The sequence below is a fragment of the Tursiops truncatus genome, chromosome 12, assembly GCF_011762595.2.
Source record: "Tursiops truncatus isolate mTurTru1 chromosome 12, mTurTru1.mat.Y, whole genome shotgun sequence".
Taxonomy (NCBI): Eukaryota; Metazoa; Chordata; class Mammalia; order Artiodactyla; family Delphinidae; genus Tursiops; species Tursiops truncatus.
Window position 1 is genome coordinate 15,229,955 of NC_047045.1, and position 22,642 is coordinate 15,252,596.

At 36.7% G+C, this 22,642-nt stretch overlaps 1 protein-coding gene across 7 annotated transcripts in view; it reads left to right on the forward strand.

Annotated features, from left to right (window-relative positions):
* Positions 1 to 22,642, forward strand: part of TTK (TTK protein kinase) — a 47,767-nt gene that overhangs the window by 24,131 nt on the left and 994 nt on the right. For 4 of the 7 annotated variants that reach the window (XM_019929342.3, XM_019929344.3, XM_019929345.3 and 1 more), the window contains exons 13-22: positions 126 to 252; positions 3,711 to 3,803; positions 7,231 to 7,388; positions 7,519 to 7,670; positions 9,038 to 9,162; positions 10,733 to 10,813; positions 13,840 to 14,016; positions 14,524 to 14,608; positions 14,911 to 15,008; positions 16,710 to 18,187. In XM_019929342.3, coding sequence (XP_019784901.1) covers positions 126 to 252; positions 3,711 to 3,803; positions 7,231 to 7,388; positions 7,519 to 7,670; positions 9,038 to 9,162; positions 10,733 to 10,813; positions 13,840 to 14,016; positions 14,524 to 14,608; positions 14,911 to 15,008; positions 16,710 to 16,796 — 1,183 coding nt within the window. In that variant the 3' untranslated portion in view covers positions 16,797 to 18,187. The other 3 variants (XR_012324708.1, XM_073789377.1, XM_033867468.2) reach the window with 3 other exon arrangements.

The following is a 22,642-nucleotide window of genomic DNA, read 5'->3' on the forward strand; positions in this document are numbered from 1 at the left end:
AGGAAAACTCATTTGGATTCTGTTTGATGTAACACATGTAAATGTATATCCACCATACAAAATCTGAGTCAGAATCTTGTTTTCAAAGCTTTAATGTTTTAAATTTTGAAAAATACCTTTCCCAGTTTCAGGACTCCAGTTGTAAAGAACGACTTTCTACCTGCTTGTCAGTTGTCAACACCATATAGCCACCTTCCCTATTTCCAGCAGCAACAGCAGCAAGTACCCGTTACTCCACTTCAAAATTTGCAGGTTTGATAAGCTTTATTTATAAATGGTACATGTTAAGGTATGATCAGTTTCAAAGGTTTTATTTTTGCAGGATCTAGTTTTTAAGAATGGTGTTAAAGACTTGTCCATTCTTAGTCCCATTAGGCAAAACTCTTTTCTGCTATTCTCGTAAAGGTGCCTTATGACTTTGAGAGGTTAGTTATTGAAGAAGCTAATGAAGCTTTTTTCACTAACTAGCCCGAAGTATCTAGTTTGAGTAGCTAGATAAAATTTCTTCTGTAATCTAGGCTATTTTTTTATTCTGTTCAACAATGTAAACCAGCTGTTAGTGAGCAGCTTCATTTCACTGGCTGTTTAATATACAAGTAAATTTTTAAGAATATCAGAATAGCAATATGAGATACTACTAGAATATATTATAAAGTAGTTATTATGAAGTATTGATAAGGTAAAAAATTTTTGGCTGGTAAGGTATTGCCATCTGGGAAAAAAATTATTTAGAGACTCTCTCGACATCAATACTAAAATTTGTTTCTAATAACTATCTGAAAAGCAGCTTAATATTGGTAGAAAGAATAGACTTTGAAGGGAGACTGCCTGTCCTTGACTCTCGGCCTCACTACTTACCAGCTATGTGACCTTTTACAAGTTAAATAAACTCTTGTGCTCATTTCATCATCTTTAAAATGGGGGTAATAAACCTATCTACCCCATAGGATGATTGTGAAGATTAAATTAGTTAATATATACGTAGTTCTTACAACAGAGCCTGGTGCTTAGTAAATAATAGAATTAGCAGCAATTGTTTAAATAAAACAGCAAAAAAAACCCCAAATAAACCACAAGTGATTAACTAAACAAATCAAGAGATTAAAAAACTAGATGACAGAAAGTAGAACAATGGGTACCAGGGGCTAGAGGGAGAGAGGAATGGGGAGTTACTGTTTGAGGGGTGCAGGGTTTTTTCAGTATGAGATGATGAGAAGTCCTGGAGGTAGATGGTGGTAATGGTTGTACAACAGTGTGAATGTACTCAACCCCACTGAAGAGTATACTTAAAAATGGTTAAGACGTTACATTTTGTGTTATGTAAATTTTACCATAATTTTAAAAATAATGGAATAAAAAATTTAGCCAACAGTAGAGTATACTCACTGTGGAAAGAGATAATAGTGCTTTGAGGATTGACTCAGCAGTATAATAACTATAAAGGAGACAGAGCAGGTTGACCAGGTTTGCCCACATGTTCATTCAAAAAGCATTCATTGAGCTACTAGTCATGTAGTAGTAACTCAGCCTGTTTGAGCTGAACTCTGATTGACTCAGCAGTATAATGACTATAAAGGAGACAGAGCAGGATGACCAGGTTTGCCCACACGTTCGTTCAAAAAGCATTCATTGAGCTACTAGTCATGTAGTAGTAGTTCAGCCTGTTTGAGCTGAACTCTGAAAGCCAAGAAGACATGACCGAGTGAAGGGTCGAGGAGCCTTCCAGAAGAGGCCAGTGTCGGGAGGAAACTAAAGGAGGCCAGAGTGTGGCTAGAGCTCCCCAAGGGGCAGGGGTGACCCTGAGGGTTCTGCTGGGCCCTTTAAGTTTTGCCCCAAGAGGGATAGATAGGAAGCTGTGGCACAGGTTGGAGAAGGGAAGTGAAGTGACCTTAGACTAAGCGCCTTGCGGGATGTCCGGTGTAGGAGACTGAATGTCACATCGGCATTGAATCCGAAATAGGTCAGAATTACTTTATCTAATAACTTTCAGCAGCTAGGGGCAAAGACTATTGAAGGGCTTCCTTTCCTCTCAGAAATTTTCAGTTTAAGTAGGAGAGGAAGCTCCAAAAGCAAGAGAGGGGAGGGAGCAGTGAAGACTTGTGATGAAGTTACAACTCAATGACAAATAATGGGTACATGTTTCAAAGCCTAACACTTTCTTACAGAAAACATACTTCATGACTCAACGGTGTTGTTCAGCCCTAGATTAAAGAAATTAGAAACCGTATCTTTTTTTATTTTTTTTAACACCTTTATTGGAGTATAATTGCTTTACAATGTTGTATTAGTTTCCGCTGTATAACACAGTGAATCAGCTATATGTATATATACATCCCCATATCCCCTCCCTATTGTGTCTCTCTCCCACCCTCCCTATCCCACCCCTCTAAGTGGTCACAAAGCACTCCTTGTGCTCTGCGGCTGCTTCCCACTAGCTATCTATTTTACGTTCGGTAGTGTATATAAGTCCATGCCACTCTCTCACTTCGTCCCAGCTTACCCTTCCCCCTCCCCGTGTCCTCAGGTCCATTCTCTATGTCTGCGTCTTTATTCCTGTCCTAAAATCGTTCATCAGAACCTTTTTTTTTTTTTTTAGATTCCATATATATCTGTTAGCATATGGTATTTGTTTTTCTCTTTCTGACTTTCTTCACTCTGTATGACAGACTCTAGGACCATCCACCTCACTACAAATAACTCAATTTCATTTCTTTTTATGGCTGAGTAATATTCCATTGTATATATGTGCCACATCTTCTTTATCCATTCATCTGTCGATGGGCACTTAGGTTGCTTCCATGTCCTGGCTATTGTGAATAGTGCTGCAGTGAACATTGGGGTGCATACATGACTGTTTTTGAATTATGAGAAGGCTTATCTTTTATGTTATGTAGAAGGAGAGCATGTGAGAAAGATTCTACCATTTGGGCTGTAAAGCAGGACTTAGTTGAATTGAGGTTTATTCAGACCTTGTTTCAACTTGGTTAATCAGCTAATCAGGCACTCTCTGTGTCTCCAGCTTCCTTGTCAGCTCAGAGTAAGTCCTCACACACTCCATCTGTTCAGAGCGTTTATAGGTCCACAGATGGTCTAGCATCAGGGAAGAGAGGGGAGGCGTGTTGTATGTAGTACATCGGTTGAGAGTTTGCTGAGGAAGATGCTCAAGTTCAAAATAAGCAGCTTGTTGAATATCACCCAGCATAAAGGGGGCATCACTAAAATCTGCATTTGTCTGATTGACTCTGGAACTCTTAGCACCTTAGCATGCTGCTTCCTTTATAATGTAATGCTCCAGGAGAAAAAAATATATAGTTAAAGTTGTGTGTTTATATATGTACGTATGTAAGTAAAAAGGTTTGTGTAAGAAAAAAGAACAGGTAAGAAAGATGAAAAGCGATAGCTTGTGAGTTTGTGTGTTGGACATTAAGAGGGTTTTTTTCCCCCTTAAATTTTCTATTTATGTATTATGTTAAGAAGTAAAGGCAAGTTGGAAGGGGAGACTTTGGAACTTTGCCTATATATTAATTTAATAAGTTTATTTTTTTGACTAAAGTATGTAAATTGCTTCTTTAAAATATTGGAATATTGTGACATCTAATTAAGAGTTAAGATAATTTCAGAATTGGAAGCATTTCACTGTACTAAATGCAAGCTAGTTTCTCAGGCATGTTCTCTGAACATTTGAATCCTTATCTATTTTAATGATTTAGATTTCAGCATCCTCTTCAGCAAATGAATGCATTTCAGTTAACGGAAAAATGTATTCCATACTGAAGCAGCTAGGAAGTGGAGGTTCAAGTAAGGTAGGTATCCTGAATATTTAAGGAATGGATAAAAATATTTTAAACTTTCCTCTCTTTGTCTTTTTACCTTTTGAGGCCTTTTTTCTTAACTTCTAGGGGCCTGTATTTCCCTTGAGCCAAAAACTCCTTCTCATCCCCTTCTCCCATCCCTTCCCCCCATCCCCTCCCCTCAGCAAATGGCATATTTCTTTAGACCCACCTCTTAATTTCAGTTCCCTGCTCTTCCCTCCAATGTCCTATGATTCCATATTTCTTCTCTAAATAACATTAACATTGACTTGGGGGTGGCAAATGACAGCTTCGTATTATCACCAGAGTCTTTCTAAAAGTGAGTCAGACTGTGATGTGAATAACTGCTATGCCTAGGATGATTCAGCAAGGTATTTGATTAATGGGTTTTGTTTTGTTCTGAGTTTTTCTTTTCAGAAACAGAATTTAGCAACACATGAATTTCTAGATTTGGAATAGATCATTTCCTAAATTTATCTGGGTTCTAAATGTATATGGTTCTAATTCTCTGGCTGGAAGGGATCTCAAAAGAGTTGTCTAAACCTCCCATCTTCAATTCTTCTCATTTTGTTCACTTAAATCCACTTAAATCAGATTTTTACTTTTACCTTCATTATTCACCAAACAATTGTTATCAAAATCACTAATGACCTCCATGTTTTTGCCAAAACTAATTGTTAGCCTTGATTGTGGGTTACCTAGCAATTGGCACAGTTGATTTTTCTTTCCTCACTGAAGCTTTTTTTCCCACTCCGCCTCTTTCAGTGTTCCTCCTGGCCAGCGACCGTTCCTTCTCTGTCCTCCTCATATCCCTGATCTGAATGGTGCAGAGCCCCTGAGCTCAGTTCTTGGCTTTTCTTCTCTTTTCTTCTCTATCTAAACTCGCTCACTCCCTTGGCGTTCTCATCCAGTCTCGTGGTTTCATGTACCATGTACATGCTGACAATTCCCAAATCTGTATTTCCAGCTCAGACTTCTTCTTTGAATTCCGGGCTTACGTATCCAATTTGACTGCTCAGCGTCTCTTCTTGGGTGTCTATAGATACTTAAAACTTAATATGTCCCAAGCCTAACTGCTGCTTCATAGTCTTTCCCATTTCAGTAAATGGCAGCTTCATTCTTCCAGTTGCTGGGCCAAGCAGCCTGGGGTCGTCACTGACTGCACTTTCTCTCGACATTCACCCAGCCAATCATCAGTCTTACTGGTTCTACCTCAAAGTCTGTCCACAATCTGACTGTTCCTCACCACCTCCACTATTATCCCTTCGGCCAAAGTAGCTTCATCTTTTCACCTGAACTGTTACAGTCGCCCTCTAACTAGTCTCGCTGACTCAGTCCTTGCTCTCCTGGCCTATTTTAGCATAAGAGTCGATTTTCCTCGATACCCTCACATCTTTGCTCTAGTGTCTTCTCAATCAGTGCTTCCTTGACCATGCTCTACAACCCCAACTCCTACCTTCCAGTTGCCAGCAAGCTCCGTTCCCCTCTCCTGCTTTATTTTTCTCTGTAGCTCATCTGCTAATATGCTCTGTAATTGACTTATTTGGTTTTGTTGTTTGTGTCCCCTTGCACTTGAATGTGAGTTCCATCAGCGTAGGGGTGTTTGTCTGATTTGCTCACCAATGTTTGCTCCGTTATCTAGAACAGTGGCTGGAAAAATAGCAAACACTGAAGTGTTTGTTGAATGAAAAGCCCTCCTCAGCTCTTTTGCTACTCTTAAGTTGTTAAGGATGATACATGAAACACAGCCTGTTTGGTTCATTTTAAGTTTTATTATAATTTTTTAAGCCAGCTGACAATAACTAGACTTGCTTAAGATGTCTTGTTAACTTACTATAAATAAGGTGTATACATTACCATGTTTAGCAGTTGTTCAATAATATTAATTTCTGTGTACATTTCCTTTGTTCTCTTCCTTGCCTTACATTTTAGGCATGGGAATAAAAGGATGATGGAATTGATTTTTACCAACATATTTATTTATTTAGTAGCATGCTTTCAGAAGATGTACAATAATCTTAACAGTGTTTTAAACATTTTTTCCTTGGAGGATAATGAAAATGTAAGCTTACTTAAGTCAAGGGCCAAGTGATAAGGCTATGACTGACCCATATTTTCTTAGTGCGATTGAATTATTATTTAATTATTATGACGGCGTTGACAAAATCATCACGCCTCAGGGAAAAGAGGGTAACATGCTTGATGAAACTAACATTGTTTATGCTGTCTATGCTAGAGTATAGACAGTGACCAACTTACACCCTATTAAGAGAATTTAGAAAATTCATAGGGCTAGTGGGAATGTTCAAAACACTAACCTTTCTAGTTCTTTCATTAACTTTCCATGAAACTGACAGATTCTAACTCTGACACTATAAGACTGTTTACCTCACACAAAATGGCTTTCTGCTGTTTTAAAATTTTCTTCCTTGCTACTTTCTGCCGCTTCTTGCCCTATCACTGTTTTATGCCCCTCCTCCTCTAATTTGCTTTCTGTGCAAGTAAAACTAGTAATACTTTGTTAGAGTTTTGTATTTAAAATGCAGGTAACTCAGCTGTACCTGACAGACTCTGCTTAACAGTGCACTTGAAATGCATGAACCTCATCTACACTTTGGCTCTTTTCTCACTTCTTGCCAGCATCTGCTGGATAGTCATGGTTAATGGCTTTTAAATAAATGATGTTTTACTTCAGTGGGTGCAAGGAGATAAATGAATGTAATTTTTCTTGCTTACACTAGCATTTTGTATCTGAATTCTTGCATTTTAGAAGCCCCATCCCTGTTGCACGTTTGCTGAAAGTTAGACACATTAGCAGTGTTTTCGAAATGTACTATCTGCCTTATCAATATTGCTTAGAAGTTGACTGTCATTATAGCCAGAGCAATTTGACCTGGACCTCAATATGCTGACAGGAACATCTTGTTCCTGTCAACTTGATTTTGAAAATTGGACCTGATCTACTTTTTACAGCCGAGTATACTGATAGCTTACAATTAGTACCTATTTTAAAATATTCTCGACCACATGAATGAAATTGTCAACTCCAGGCACAGTGGAATAAACACCATCTGTGCCATGAATTATCTTTATTACAGCCCTTAGTCTTCCTTAGCATTTTTTAATGTCTTTTTCTGGTTGCAACATCTAACAGAGTGTTATGAATGTATATGAAATTTAAATTACCTTTCTTATACGTAGATAGGGCAACTACCTATGCCCATTGTCATAGGTAGTTGAGAATGTACTGTTACTCTCCTAACATGCTTTTTTTCCTTCTATACTCAAAATAAACCCAGACATTTTAAATTATTCACATCAATAATCCTTAATCTAAGATTTTATCTATTAATGTAGAAATATTGTGGCAGTATGTAAATAGTGTATTCTAACCTTTTTCATTTGTTCTACTCTATAGGTATTTCAGGTGTTGAATGGAAAGAAACAGATACATGCTATAAAGTATGTGAACTTAGAAGAAGCAGATAGCCAAACAATTGATAGTTACCGGAATGAAATTGCTTATCTGAATAAACTACAACAACACAGTGATAAAATCATCCGACTTTATGATTAGTAAGAATTTTTTTTTAACTTAAAAAGGAGACTTTTTTTTCTCTAATTCTTAAGATAAATACTTTGTAAATCTTAGTAGTATAACCTAACCATTTATTGTTTTGTTGTTTTTGTTTGTTTTTAATGCCAGTGAAATCACAGATCAGTACATCTACATGGTAATGGAATGTGGAAATATTGATCTTAATACTTGGCTTAAAAAGAAAAAATCCATCAATCCATGGGAACGCAAGAGTTACTGGAAAAATATGTTGGAGGCAGTTCACACGATTCATCAACATGGTATTTTAAAATCTCTTCGTATGTAAAATTAAAATATTCATTAGTAGTGCTATCTTAGAGAAATACACCTATAATTTTAAGGTATTGGTTATTGGCACCTTTAGGCTAGATAAACTAAATATTTGGAAGTTTAATAAAGATGAAGGGACAAAACCATTTCTTTAAAATGCTCTTAACAGGGACTTCCCTTGGGGCGCAGTGGTTGAGAATCGCCTGCCAATGCAGGGGACATGGGTTCCATCCCTGGTCCGGGAAGATCCCACATGCTACGGAACAACTGAGCCCGTGTGCCACAACTACTGAGTCCACACGCCGCAACTACTAAAACCCGTGCGCTCTAGGGCCCGTGCTCCGCAACAAGAGAAGCCACCGCAATGAGAAGCCCGCGCACCTCAACAAAGAGTAGCCCCCTCTCGCGGCAACTAGAGAAAGCCCGCGCGTAGCAACGAAGACCCAACACAGCCAAAAATAAATAAATTAATTAAAAAAAAATGCTGTTAACGAGAGGATATAGTGCATGAACTCAAATCCCCACATCCATAGAGCATGCATAATACGAAATGTATCTTTGTCAGTATTAACATAGTCCATAATCCTGGGTCTCCAAATACTTGGATTATAGCAGATATGAGACTGGGGTTCAGGTATCCTAAAAATCTGAGATTTTTTTTCACTTATTCTCCTAGTTGTTTTGTATTGTGTACCTTGTATGGGAGTTGGTTTTACTTTTTTTTTTTTAACTGTTAGCCCTACATTCTGGGTTGGCTTTCACCTTACTTGGCCTTGGTTCTTTTTATGGCTTCTTTGCCTTTACCTTTTCCTTATTTTAAATAACTGATAATGTAGGTAATTGTAAATCGTCTCCTTGTGTCTCCCGTCCCATAAGTTAAAAGATAATTCACCAGTGATGAAGATCAGGCTGTAGGGAAGGATATGTCAGGAGCATTAGGGTCCTACCACCTGGCAGTGTAATTTACAGTGCTCTCTCGTGGGCAGTGAATCACAGTGGTTGTTAAGAGCATAAACTCTGAAGCCAGACTGCCTGGGTTCAACTCATGACACTGTTACTTAGGCTGTGTGACCTTGAACAGATTGCTTAAACTCTGCCTTAGTTTCCTCAGCTAAAAGTGGGGATAATAATAGTACTTAACCTCAGCATTGGTATGAGGGTTCAATGATTCAATACAAGCGACAAACTTCAAATAGTGCCTGGCACGTAGCAAGTGCTGTATGTTTGTAGTGTACATTAAAAGTGAATATTTAATTTGATTGACTAATTAAAGGAATCAACTCAGCAGATTGTGAAATTTTTTTGTACTTAGGATGTTTATCATGGTCTAATATTATAATGGATTTTTATTTTGAAGGTATTGTTCACAGTGATCTGAAACCTGCTAACTTTCTGATAGTTGATGGAATGCTAAAGCTAATTGATTTTGGAATTGCAAACCAAATGCAACCAGATACAACAAGTATTGTTAAAGACTCTCAGGTAATGAATGGCTGGTTACCACACAGTAGAGTTCAATTCCTTTTCACCTTTGAAGTATTATTTTGCTAATGAGGATTTTATTTTTCCCTACTTCATTTTTCAAAGGATTTGAAGCCTTTTTACAAGAACAGATATTATAACTATAAAAAACAAATTAATCACATGATTAAGACAATTTTAGTATAGAAAGTCAAGATCCGGTAGAAATATATCCAGCAATTTTGAATGATTTTCCTATAGCTGAGGTAGAGAAGCAGTAATATCTGCCTTGGAAATCATCTTGGTCATTATCTAAAATTCACCTGAAACTTTGTCTCAGTTTCCTGGTAGCAACCAAAGAGAGAATTGCAGTTTCATGTTTTTCATTGTCCATAAGGTAAAATTATTTCATTCTTCCAGAGAAGTAAAGCTTTCCCTATCACTTACATTTGAAAAAAAATTCTTAATTGGGCCTTCCTATTGGAAACACCATAATAAATATACTCAGCTGCATTTTTATAATAGGATATGCAATAGCAATCTTAATAAATGTGTCCCCCTAAAAACTGAGGTGATGACAACCAAAGAATGACTAAAAATAATCCTGCTTGGAGCCAAGACAGTGTGTTTCATGTATACAGATTGCTGACGTGGATCTTCCTTAATCCTAGCAGTAAAACTGGATTCTTTCAGGAGTAGATGGGCAGCATGCCCTTCAAACAATTCTATTTGACAATCACTTCTTTCTAGATCAAAAATATGGCTGAACATTTAGTTGTAAATCAGCTTGACGATATCGTCTATGGTAAGGCTCTAAAGTATAGGTATTCTGTGTTTGAAAGCAGAATCATTTTAGAATAAAATGAATGCAGTGTAAGGTTGGCATACTCCTGCTGTGGAAAATCTTGCATAATGCAGACACCCATCTCATCTCTATTTGGACGTGGGCCCAGGGAGACAAAGCTAGATTTTTGGTTGTTGTTTGGTTTATTTAAAAATGTGTTCTGGGGCTTCCCTGGTGGCGCAGTGGTTGAGAGTCCGGCTGCCAATGCAGGGGACGCAGGTTCGTGCCCCGGTCCGGGAAGATCCCACATGCCGCGGAGCGGCTGGGCCCGTGAGCCATGGCCGCCGAGCCTGCGCGTCCGGAGCCTGTGCTCCGCAACAGGAGAGGCCACAACAGTGAGAGGCCCGCTTACGGCAAAAATAAATAAATAAATAAAAATAAAAAAAATAAAAAAGTGTTCTGGGTCTATTCCAGCACAGAAATGAGCGATTGATCAATTCCTTCAAAGTTTATGGCCATTAATATAATTTTATCCTGGAAAGATTTATGGTTGCTGCCCACCATAAGAAATAGCTCAGCATTCTGTAAGGAGTCAATTATTTTTATTATGAATCTAATTTATTTTGCTGGAATTGTGAAGAAATTTATGTCTTAATATTTTTCTCAGTTATTAGAGTTTCTCAAATATATTAACTGAAACCTGTAACTCTCCAAGTTGCCAAAAATCTGGCATTCGTGTTTTAAAAAATCTAAAGCAGAATGAAGTATTTTCATTGATTTCTGTGTTTTCTGTGATTTGGCAAGTAGGTTGGTACAGTTAATTATATGCCACCAGAAGCAATCAAAGATATGTCTTCCTCAAGAGAAAATGGGAAATCCAAATCGAAGGTACCGTAAGGTTATTTACATACCATTTCTCTGGCACAAATAGGGAATGGGCTAGTCTCTGAATGAACTTAACAGATAACTGAAAATTTATTTCTTTAAGTTCTAAAACTTTTTAGGCCATTACAGAGACCTTGCTTTATTAAGCAAACTGTCATGGGATTCAGTTTCACTTTTCTTTATTGATTTGAGATTGTTCTTTTAATATTGCGCTTTTAATATGGTGATGCCTCACAATGTGCTCCTGTAAGAAATGCACACAGGATGTGTTTTGAGTTTTAAAAATAAAGAAAAAAAATAAGACTAAATTAGCTCTGATACGGGCACCTTAAATTAAATAACAGTGAACTGATAACCTTTGTTTCCTTTCTGATTCTTAAATTTTATTTACCGTTTCTTCATTTGTTAATTTTCTGTTTCCAAGAACAACTCTAGTAGGTAATATTCCCAGGTGCCTTCCCACTTTTCTTATTTCACCACCTCTGTGAGCTTTTGTGTTAGCCTCGTTGGTGCCCCTTGCTGGGTCCATTCCGCCTGCCATGGTGCCTCTGGCTCCCAAGCTAATCCTTCTTTCTCTATACCAGTGTCCTCAAATGGATGCAAGCACAGACCACTGTGCAGTACCTGCGTTCAAGTCATAGATCTGCCTCTTTATCAACTGTCTTTGTGACTGAACTTGCCTAGTTTCTTCATCTGCAAGTTAGGCTTGCACACAGTACCTATTTTAAAAGTAATTGAGGATTAAATGAGAAAGAATACAGAGCACTTAGTACATTGTCCAGCTTGAAACAATTGCTTAATAAATGTGCTTTCATTTACTAAATTATATTTTCCTTCCTAGGAAATTGTGGCTTCTAAATATCTTTTCAAATAGCTGGCATAAAATTATGCCAAATAGTCTCTCTTATAAAAATTCTTTTTATACCTCTTTAGCTTCTCCTTTTCTTTTAATACTTAGATTTGTCTTTCTCTTTTTCTTGATTAGACTTGCCAGGGTTTTGTTAATTTTAAAGATCCAGGTCTTCATTTCATTTATTAATTCTGTTTTCATTTGTCTTCTAATTAGTTTCTGCTTTTATCTTTGTTATTTATATTCCCTTTAGGTTTCTCCCCCCAGCTTCTGCATTTAAATAATTGCTAATTTAATTTTAGTATTCTTCCTTATAATTAAAACATTAAAACTGAATTTTACTTTGAGTTTTACTTTAGCTGCTACTTCTAGGTTTTATGGTAGTGTTTCTTATTTTCATTAATTTCCAAAATTTCTAATTTCAGTTTTAAAATTGTTTCATTCTTTGTTACTTTAAAATAAAATTTACTTTGAACTGCATGTAGTGTTCAGATTCTTTTCAGTTATCAACTCAGTACTTAAATAGGTCGTATTGGTCAATCTCAACTAGTGATTCTGAATAGAAGATAAATTTTTATCCCAACATGGGAGGTAATCCTTGTTATGGAAGAGCTCAAAGCCCCTCCCAGTCTCCCTCTGTTCTTGAACTGCTTTCCGGTGAATAGGCTTGGCCATCTGGGGCTCCTGTTCTGAGGTCTGTTGGGCCCATTCATTACTCCTCTCTCCTCTCTGCTTCAAATGCCTCTACCACGCACGACCTGTGGCTGTGGGTAGTTTGTCTCCATTCACGTTCCGCTTTTATTGTAAATATTTTCCATATGTTTATGGTTTTGCTACCAGGCTGCTCTGTCTGTCTTATCTCGGGCTTTGGAGAGTTTGAAAACCACACGGCCACAGCCATTTTTCCAGTTTTAATTCATGATTTAGTATTTAGAAATGGACTTATATTTCCAAGTGGTTAAATTGGAGGAAGAGCAGGTTATTTTTTTATTAATTTTCAGTTTTCTTTGTGTTCAGATAACGGGATCTATTCTATCATGTTCTGAAAGGCATGTTTAAATCTGCCCTCCTTCAAAGAATTTAATACAATTTTTGCTTTATATAGTTCTATTAAATGTGGTTTCAGTGCATAGAAGTTCATAACTGTCATCTCTTCTTCGTTGATTGTACCTTTTATCACTGTAAAATGGCTTTCTCTCTTCTGTTAGAAGCATTTTGCCATGTTCTCTTTTTCTAATATTAATATTGCTGTCTCTGCTTTCATTTCCTTTTTTTTTTTCTTTCTTGCATTTGGTTATAGATGTCCATTTCTTTTTTCCTTGTACCTTTCTGTGTCATTTGGTTTAGATTAATCCTTTGTGTAGAGCATGTGGTTACATTTTGTTTTAATGCATATTGAGTATCTTTTAAAAGAGGAATTTAGCCATTCTCATTTATTATGCTCACTTCTGTGTTTGGTCTTAATCATGTTCTTTTAAAAGTCAAAAGCATAATTATGTTATAATATCACATTATTTCTAATGAGATTATTTAATACAAAGAACATTTAATAATAAGTAATATTTATTGAGTACTTACTGTACCAGAAACTATTCTCTATGCTTACCCATATCTCATGGTTACATCATTTAAGGCCCATGACAACGTACTTTTGTTATTTCTGTTTTAGAGATGAGGAAACAGAGACATGTAGAATTACTAGCTAGTGATAAGACCAGGATTCAAGCCCAGCGCAGCCCAGTCTGGCTCTATAGTTTGTGTTCTTAAGTTTAGGATAGCTCAACTTAAATAACCTTTTTAAAATCCATACATACTTATGAATTTATATAAAAACTTATTTTAATTCAGTAATTTTGGGGAAAACATGTAAATTTAAAATGTGCACTTAGGGTTTTTAGTTTTGTGTTTTCACAGGCTGACAAGAATGTCATATTTTGTTTCAGTTGAAATATTTTGATTATGAGTTTGTTGAAAGATTTAAACTGAAGTTCATTTCTTTTGATAAAATAACCAAGTGTAATCAAAACGAGAAGAGGATGTTTTGTCATGAACATAGTCTAATAGTTGGACATTTATTGAGATTTAGTTATGATTTTAAATATTAGGGGGGGTGTGTGTGTGTATAATATTTTAATTTTATGTTAAAATAACAGTAACTTTTTTTTTTTTTTTAACTTAGATAAGCCCCAAAAGTGATGTTTGGTCCTTAGGTTGCATTTTGTACTATATGACTTACGGGAAAACACCGTTTCAGCATATCATTAATCAGATTTCTAAATTACATGCCATAATTGACCCTAATCATGAAATTGAATTTCCTGATATTCCAGAGAAAGATCTTCAAGATGTGTTAAAGGTAACATTAATAGTATATACATATAGAAGAGCTATATTTCATGTAGTACTTAATTGTTTACTTAAAGAAATAGCTGAGGGAGTTCTCTGGCTGTCCAGTGGTTAGGACTCAGCACTTTCACTGCCATGGCCCGGATTCAATCCCTGGTCAGGGAACTAAGATCCCACAAGCCGCATGGCACACCCAGAAAAGAAAAAAGAAAGAAAAAGAAATAGTTGAAATGATTGGAATTATGTAACTGGCTTAGATATAACTGAGAGGTCTATTGAGAGGAATTGCTTACTGAGTTAGTTTTTAAAGATGTGTTAAGTTCACTTTGAAGGTTTTTAAAACTTATGAATACTTGGAGATTTTGCAAAAATGACGTGTAAAATAATTTTGTCATTTCTAAGTAGGTTCTCTAGAAAGCAACTTCTGTAATATGATGCAGTCTGGGAAAATACTGTATCAATATTGCATAAGAAAACTTGCTTCGTTTTTTTAAAAAATTTATCTTTATTTTTATAGTGTTGCTTAATAAGGGACCCTAAACAGAGGATCTCCATTCCTGAGCTCCTGGCACATCCATATGTTCAGATTCAAACTCATCCAGGTACTTCTTTAAAAATAAGTTTATTACCAGATTGCTAATATAAACAGCCTTCTGGCTGCTCTCCTCCTGCCTGCCTCCTTCCTTAAGGATATTCCTTAATGCTAAATACTAAAATAAATGAGATCACCTTTCTCTACCTGCTGTCATTCATTTTTACCTATCCTAGGTAAGGGGCTATGATCAGTGATAAGTTACAAGAATGCCAGTTATTGTGCTTTTAAACAGAATACATATTTATATATGAACTTATATTTTTCTTATTTGATACCAGTGTGCTATTGATTATATATATTATTTTACAGGGAACCAGATGGCTAAGGGAACCACTGAAGAAATGAAATATGTTCTGGGCCAACTTGTTGGCCTGAATTCTCCTAACTCCATTTTGAAAACTGCTAAAGTATGTCTATTCTTTGTCTACACTAATTTTAATCGTTTTGTATAATTTAGTGAGTTAGACACTTAAACAGGTAATGCAAAGGAAAGTTGGCCCAATCATCAGATCAGCTATGAAGTGTGTTTCTGTATTTAGATACTTAACATGTACTTTTTGACAAATATAGATTTATTTGATTTATATTCTTACTGTGCAGACAGCACAATTGAAAATGGATTGTCATACAGGGTGCATTGAAAAGACTGCTGTTGGGTCTCAACTGGAATAAATTCAATAAGGAAGCTTAAATCAACACCATTTTTAACACAGCTTTTGAATTCATTTTTTTCTAGCCAACTTTATTTTTAAACCATCGTAGAGAAATCACAGTACTTGTCACATGTAATGACTTCTGTGAGGCTGTATATAGCAGTCAGTACATTTCTCAAAGCAAATGTCTCAAATCTTTTAGTCTCCCAATGCCTCTTTATATCTATACCATAATTTTTTGGATCTCACTGACATCAAACACCTAGTCATTTCCAGAACACTAGGTATGCTTCTTGACTTTAGTTACTAGTTATATATATCAGTTATAACATTATTGTAAAATTATGGGAGCTTAAACTAAAATCACTGTTAGCTCTATGGATAGGGATAACACCAATCTAAGATGTTAAGAACTTGGATACAGTTTTGGAGGAATTTACTATATATTCACCATTATATTTGTATCCATATGATATAAGATAAATTTTTTCTTAAATTTTCTCAAGTTCTGATAGCTAAATCAATGGCTTTAGGAATTGAAATTGGACAAAATTTGTTTTGTAATTTTTCTCTATGTTTCATATCTCTATGTTTTAAATTTCTACCAGTGTATTGTTTAAAGTCTTTTATAAATAAAATTGAGGTGGGTTACCTTTATCACTAAGGTTATGTGTTCCTTGATGGCAAAGATACCTTTCATCTTCATAAATTAGATGTTGGCTTAGCCTTAAGTCCTTTACTAAATATGTAGATTTTAATATAGCTAATTATACTTATTTGTATAGCAGTTGTATTTTTTTTAAATGTCTTCCATTCTTTAGTTTAAATATCAGCTGAAAGTATATTTCCTGATGAGCGTATTTTACAGTATAGGAATTTATCTAAGACTGGCTTTATTTAAGAAAAAGTAAGGTATCTTGTAATAACCTATAATGAAAAAGCATATGAAAAACAATATATAGAGAGAGGGATAGATAGATACAGATATAGATATAATCTGAATCACTTAGCTGTACACCAGACACTAACACAATATTATAAATCAGCTGTACTTCAATTTTTAAAAAAAGTTTTGCTATGCAATATTGTACATCAACTATACTTCAATAAAAATAAACAATTTAAAAAGAGGTTTGTTGAAACAGAAAAGAAAAAGAAAAAGTAAGGGAGATTAAGAAGGCCTTGAGGATGCATATATATGCTTATAAATAGCTATGTTACATTTTTCTTACAGAAAGATTGATCTGCATTGCATGATCGCTGATTCTTAGGCCAAGCTAGCTGTTTAAAAATTTTTCATTATCTCCAATAGTGTATAAAATAATTTCCTAATTATAAGAACAAGGGAGAAATTTGTTACATATTAGAAGATGTGGAGTTAAACCATTGTTAATCTGATATGGTAATACATTGAATTTTAAAAGTTATAAATCAGATGTGTGTTTTTAATTTCAGACTTTATATGAGCACTATAGTGGTGGTGAGAGCCATGATTCCTGTTCATCATCCAAGACTTTGGAAAAAAAATGGGGAAAAAAATGATTTGCACCTACTCATAAACTGTCAGGTATCACCTGTAAAATATATTGGACTGTTATACTCTTGATTCTGTGTGGAAATCTACTCCTGAAGACAACTTCACTCTGAAATGTCATTGGCAGAAAAATTCAGTGGATTACCCTCAAAAGAAAACTGTAAAAAACCACTAATGACACTGTATGTACTAAATTGTAGAATTGTTTTCTCTTTTGTGCTTCCCTGTAAATCTAATCTATTTGATATCATTTTCACACTTGGAATAGTGGGTGAAAAGTGGAAATATTTTCTGAAGAACTATGTAAATAGGCTTTGTATAGTATAAAATGACACTAAAATGTCAAAGTTGTAGAACTGTTTTCTTCAAGCAAATATATTGTTGGTGAGGCAACAGAATTCTTAATAAAAATGGATTAAGGGGAAACATGAGAGTAGACCTTAGTAAATTAACTTTGGGGGAAAAAAAATTCCAGCGTGTTCAAATTCTAAAATAGATTTCCAGTTGTTTTATGGCACCGATAATACTCCAGCATTTTAGGGCTTCACTTGGCTTTCTTAATTCTCCGTTTCATTCTTCATAGTATCTATTGTTTTGGGTGTTCAGAGTATCATGCTGGATTCTAAGATGTAGTCTGTATAGGGCATGACCTCAATTGTACGACTTGCTTGGTAATGAGTAATTACAAATGTGGTCCCAGAATTTCTGAGTCTGAATCGAACAGATTACTTAAGGATATTACCATGTAGTATTCTTTTCCCCAAATTTTTCTTTAGCTTTTAAAACAGTTTTAGATTCTCAGCAAAATTGAGGGGAAGGTGCAGAGATTTCCCATTTAACCCCTGCCCCACACATGCACAGCCTCCCCCATTACCAACATCCCCACCAGAGTGGTACTTTTGTTACATTGAAGGAACCTATGTTGACGCCCTGTAATAATCACCCGAAGTCTATAGTATACATATACCTAGTTCACTCTTGGTGGTGCATGTTCTAGGGATTCGGACAAATGTATAATAGCATGCATCTATCATTATACTATTGTAAAAATATTTTCAGTGCCTGAAAAATTCACTGTGCTCCACCTATTCATCCCTCCCCTACCCCCAACCCCTGGGAACCACTGATCTTTTTGCTGTTTCCATAGTTTTGCCCTTTCTAGAATGTCATATAGCTGGAATTATACAGTACATAGCCCTTCAGATTAGCTTCTTCCACTTAGCAATGTGCACTTAGTAACATGCACCTCCATGTCTTTTCATGGCTTGAGAGCTCATTTCTTTTTAGTGCCTAGTAGTATTCCATTGTCTGGATGGACCACAGTTTATCCATTCACCTCCTGAAGGACGTCTTGGTTGCTTCCAGTTTTTGGCAATTATGAATAAAGCTGCTGTAAACATCTGTGTGCAGGGCTTTGTGTGGTGTTCAGCTTCAGAGGAGTTGACTACCAAGGAGCATGACTGATGGATTATATGGTAAGAGTATGTCTAGTTCTGTAACAAAGTGCCAAACGGTCTTGCACAGTGGCTGTGCCGTTGTGCATTGTCTCCCGCAGTGAGTGAGCGTTCCTGTTGCTCCACATCCTCGCCAGCATTTGGTGTTGTCAGTGTTCCAGATCTGGGTCACTCTAGTAGATGTGTTGTGGTATCTCATTGTTTTTTTTTTTTTGTTTTTTTTTGCAGTACATGGGCCTCTCACTGTTGTGGCCTCCTCCGTTGCGGAGCACAGGCTCCAGAGGTGCAGGCTCAGCGGCCATGGCTCACGGGCCCAGCCGCTCCGCGGCATGTGGGATCTTCCCGGACCAGGGCACGAACCCATGTCCCCTGCATCGGCAGGCGGACTCTCAACCACTGCGCCACCAGGGAAGCCCCCTCATTGTTGTTTTAATTTGCATTTCCCTGATGACAGCTGATGTGTGGAGCATTGTTTCATATACTTACGTGCCATCCACCTGATACCTTCTTTAGTGAGATCTTTGCTTCTTTGTCAAAGATCTATTAACTATATTTATGGGGTTCTATTTCTGGGCCGTCCATTCTGTTCCATTGATCAATTTAGCTTTTCCTTCACCAATACCACGCTGTCTTGATTACTGTCACTTTACAGTAAGTCTTGAAGTCAGGTGGTGTCAATCCTCCAACTTTGTTCTTCTCCTTCAGTAGTGTGTTGGCTGTTCTGGGGGGTTTTGCCATTTCACAAAGAGTTAAAATCTGTTTGTCAGTATCCCCAAGTAACTTGCTGGAATTTTGATTGGGATTATATTGAATCCCAATTGTAGATCAAATTGGGAAGAACTGACATCTTGACAGTATTGAGTCTTCCTGTCCAAGAACATGGACTATTTCTCCATTTATTTAGTTCTTCCTTGATTTCATTCTTCAGAGTTTTGTAGTTTTCCTCATATAGACCTTGTACATACATTGTTAGATTTGTACATGAATATTTCATTTTGGGGCCTGCTAATGTAAATGGCATTGTGTTTTTCATTTCAAATTCCAGTTCTTCTTTGCTGTTATATAGGAAAATGATGGACATTTATATATTAACCTTGTATCCTGCAGTGTTGCTATAGTTGCTTATTTGTTCCAGGAGTGGTTTTATGGATTCTTTTGCATTTTCTACGTACATGATAACGTCATCTGCAAACAGGACAGTTTTATTTCTTCCTTCCCAATCTGTATACCTTTTATTTCTTCTTATTGCAGTAGGTAATACTTCCAGTATGATGTTGGAAGGAGTGACGCCAAGTCTTTGCCTTGTTTTTGGTCTTAGGGGGAAAACCTCAAGTTTTTATTAAGTATGATGTTTGCTGTATGTTTTTTATAGATATTCTTTATCAAATTAAGAAAGTTCTCTGTTTCTAGCTTGCTGAAAGTTTTTATCGTGAATGGGTGTTAGATTTTGTCAAATGCTTTTTCCGCATCGATCAATAATGGTCATGTGATTTATCTTTTCTTAGCCTGTTGATGTGATGTGTTATTGTGTGTTATTATAACTGACACCATCTTGGGCCCTTCTAGTTTCTCCTGTCCTGCTGCTGACCCTGCGCAGGATTGCACTCTGTCTTGTTTCCAAGCACCTACCCCCCATACCCTAAGTTAACTATAAAATTGTCCCAGTGGCCCCTCGGCGTGCCGAGTGCAGCTGTGAATGCTTCCGGGTCATTATCTGTCCAATCCCAATCCCACCCAATGATTAAATTACCATAAAATAAACTGGTCCGCTGATTGTATGGATCAGTTTGTCCGTCTCAAGATGCCTTTCCAGCTCAGTGGGCACTTTTCATTTCTTCCGTCCTCTAGCAATTACATTAATTGATTTTTGAATGTTGAACCAGTCTTGCATATCTGGGATAAATCCCACTTGGTTGTGGTTTATCATTTTTTTATACATTCTCTCTTAAAATTACCCCTTGAAAGTGACACCCTTTACTTCCACTCACAATTCATTGGCTAAAGAATTTACATGGTTAAATGTAATAACCATGTGTTCAAAAGAAAAAGAAAAAAAGAGCTAGAAATATATGATGAACAGCACCAATTAAAATTTATCAGAAGATATAGCAATACTCTTTTATTTTGCTTCAATCAAGTGTTCCTACCCTGTAGTTCAGGGCCTCCCAGGACTACTGGGTATTGAGTGGCACAAAGAGAATAGAAGTATTCTATTTTCTTACGTCACTTTGGAGGGGTTTTATTTTATGCTACTTTCCCGAAGTAGTTACAAACAACTTGGGGATGCTCTCCATGAATCTTCTCCTTTCTCTTCCTTCTTTTCTTTCTTCCTTCCTTCCTCTCTCCTCTACTTCTCCACTTTTACCTTTGGAGAAAGTGTATTGTACCTAAGAGGAAAATGTATGAGTAATTACACTACTTAGTTGCTTAATAGTTAAAGTAAGAAATAACCTTTATTGGGTTACAATGTTTGTAGAGCTATAATAATGTAAAAATTATGTATAGAATACATATAATATATACATAATCTGTATGCTATGTTATTAGAAATATACAAAATTAGTGCATTTGAGAAAATAAGGTCAGAAAGGCCTCTATAGGCACAGATAGGGTAAGGAGGAGGTGATTGTGGATGGCCGTTCACATTCTGACACAGTTGGCACTCAAGCAAGTGAAGCACAGCGCCCAGCCCACACTCTGTTACAAAGTCTCCTTGGCACTGGAGCAAGTGAAGCAGAGGGCCCAGCCCAAACTCTGTTACAAAGTCTCCACTTAGTTTAAGGCTACTATATGTTATGTCCTTATAGGATATCTAATATGTCGGAGGTACAATATGCTTTTTTCAAAGCATGTGCCAGTGAAGAAAAATGATAACTAGTCACAGAGCAATGGTGGGCTAGCTAACTCTAGCCGGGAGAAAAGTCTAGTGGAGTCTGTGGTGATGGTGGGGCTGGGTGGGGGGTATTGAAAGCAGGGAGAGGAGTGAGATTCTTTGGAGAAGGGTTAGGAGCCATATCTGGGGAGGCTCGAGCATGCTGCCTCTCTTCTCTTCCATGGGACCGATCATCCCAAATAAACCTGGGACGTTGCCTCCTCCAGTTCATTTCTTTTGATAAATGGAAAGCAGTCATAGATGGAGGCTTTTCCTTGTGCATCTGTCATTTAGTGGGTTGGTTTTTCTTTTTAATTTTTATTTTATAGTGGAGTCTAGTTGATTTACAATGCTGTGTTAGTTTCAGGTGTACAGCACAGTGATTCAGTTATACATGTACATGCATCTATTCTTTTTCAGATTCCTTTCTCATATAGGTTATTATAGAGTATTGAGTAGAGTTCCCTGTGCTCTACAGTAGGTCCTTGTGGACTATCTAGTTTGTTCATTTAGTGTGTTTTTTTGTTTTGTTTTGTTTTTTTTGCGGTACGCGGGCCTCTCACTGTTGTGGCCTCTCCCGTTGCGGAGCACAGGCTCCGGACGCGCAGGCTCAGCGGCCATGGCTCACGGGCCCAGCCGCTCCACAGCATGTGGGATCTTCCCAGACCCGGGCACGAACCCGTGTCCCCTGCATCGGCAGGTGGACTCTCAACCACTGCGCCACCAGGGAAGCCCCATTTAGTGTGTTTTTTAATGTTATTATAAAAGGAAAAAGGTCTCTTTTTTTTGGGGGGGGGGTGTACCACAGTTTGTGGGATCTTAGTTCCCCGACCAGGGATTGAACCCAGGCCCTCAGCACTGAGGGCGTGGAGTCCTAACCACTGGACCGCCAGGGAATTCCTTTTTTTTTTTTTTTTCCTTGAAAATAGTCTCATCTTAATCCAGTTGAAAAGTAAGTAGAAAGAAGCATAAGTTACACCTAATCCCATCACCCTGAGTTAGTTACTGATAACATTTGGCATATCTGCACAATTGAGATAATATGTTAATAACTTTATACTCCTGTTTTTTCACCTACCTTTCTCATAGGCATTTTCCTAAGTCATTTAAACCTTTCATAAATATAATTTTAATTCCTATGAAATGTCCTATCACGTGAATATACAATCATATTTCCTTATTTTTTATTTTGTGTAAAATAATTCAGAATAAACCTTAACAAAGCTGTTTTGTTTTTAAAGAATGGAAGTTAATGTTTGTCCAAAAACATAACTAATAATATAAATCCACAAATAAATAAACATCGTGACACCATCTTTGTTCAAATGTCAGTTTGCTAATGAGACCCTCCTTAAACAGCATATTTAAAATCATAATCCCCCTGTTCCCTGTACTCCATAATCCCCTTACTTTCTTTATTACTTATAATAGTATTTATCCTTCTAACATTCTCTATAATTGATTTTTTACTGTTCATCTCCCTCCATTGTAATACCAGTCCCAGAATGCAAACCTTTTTATTGGTTTT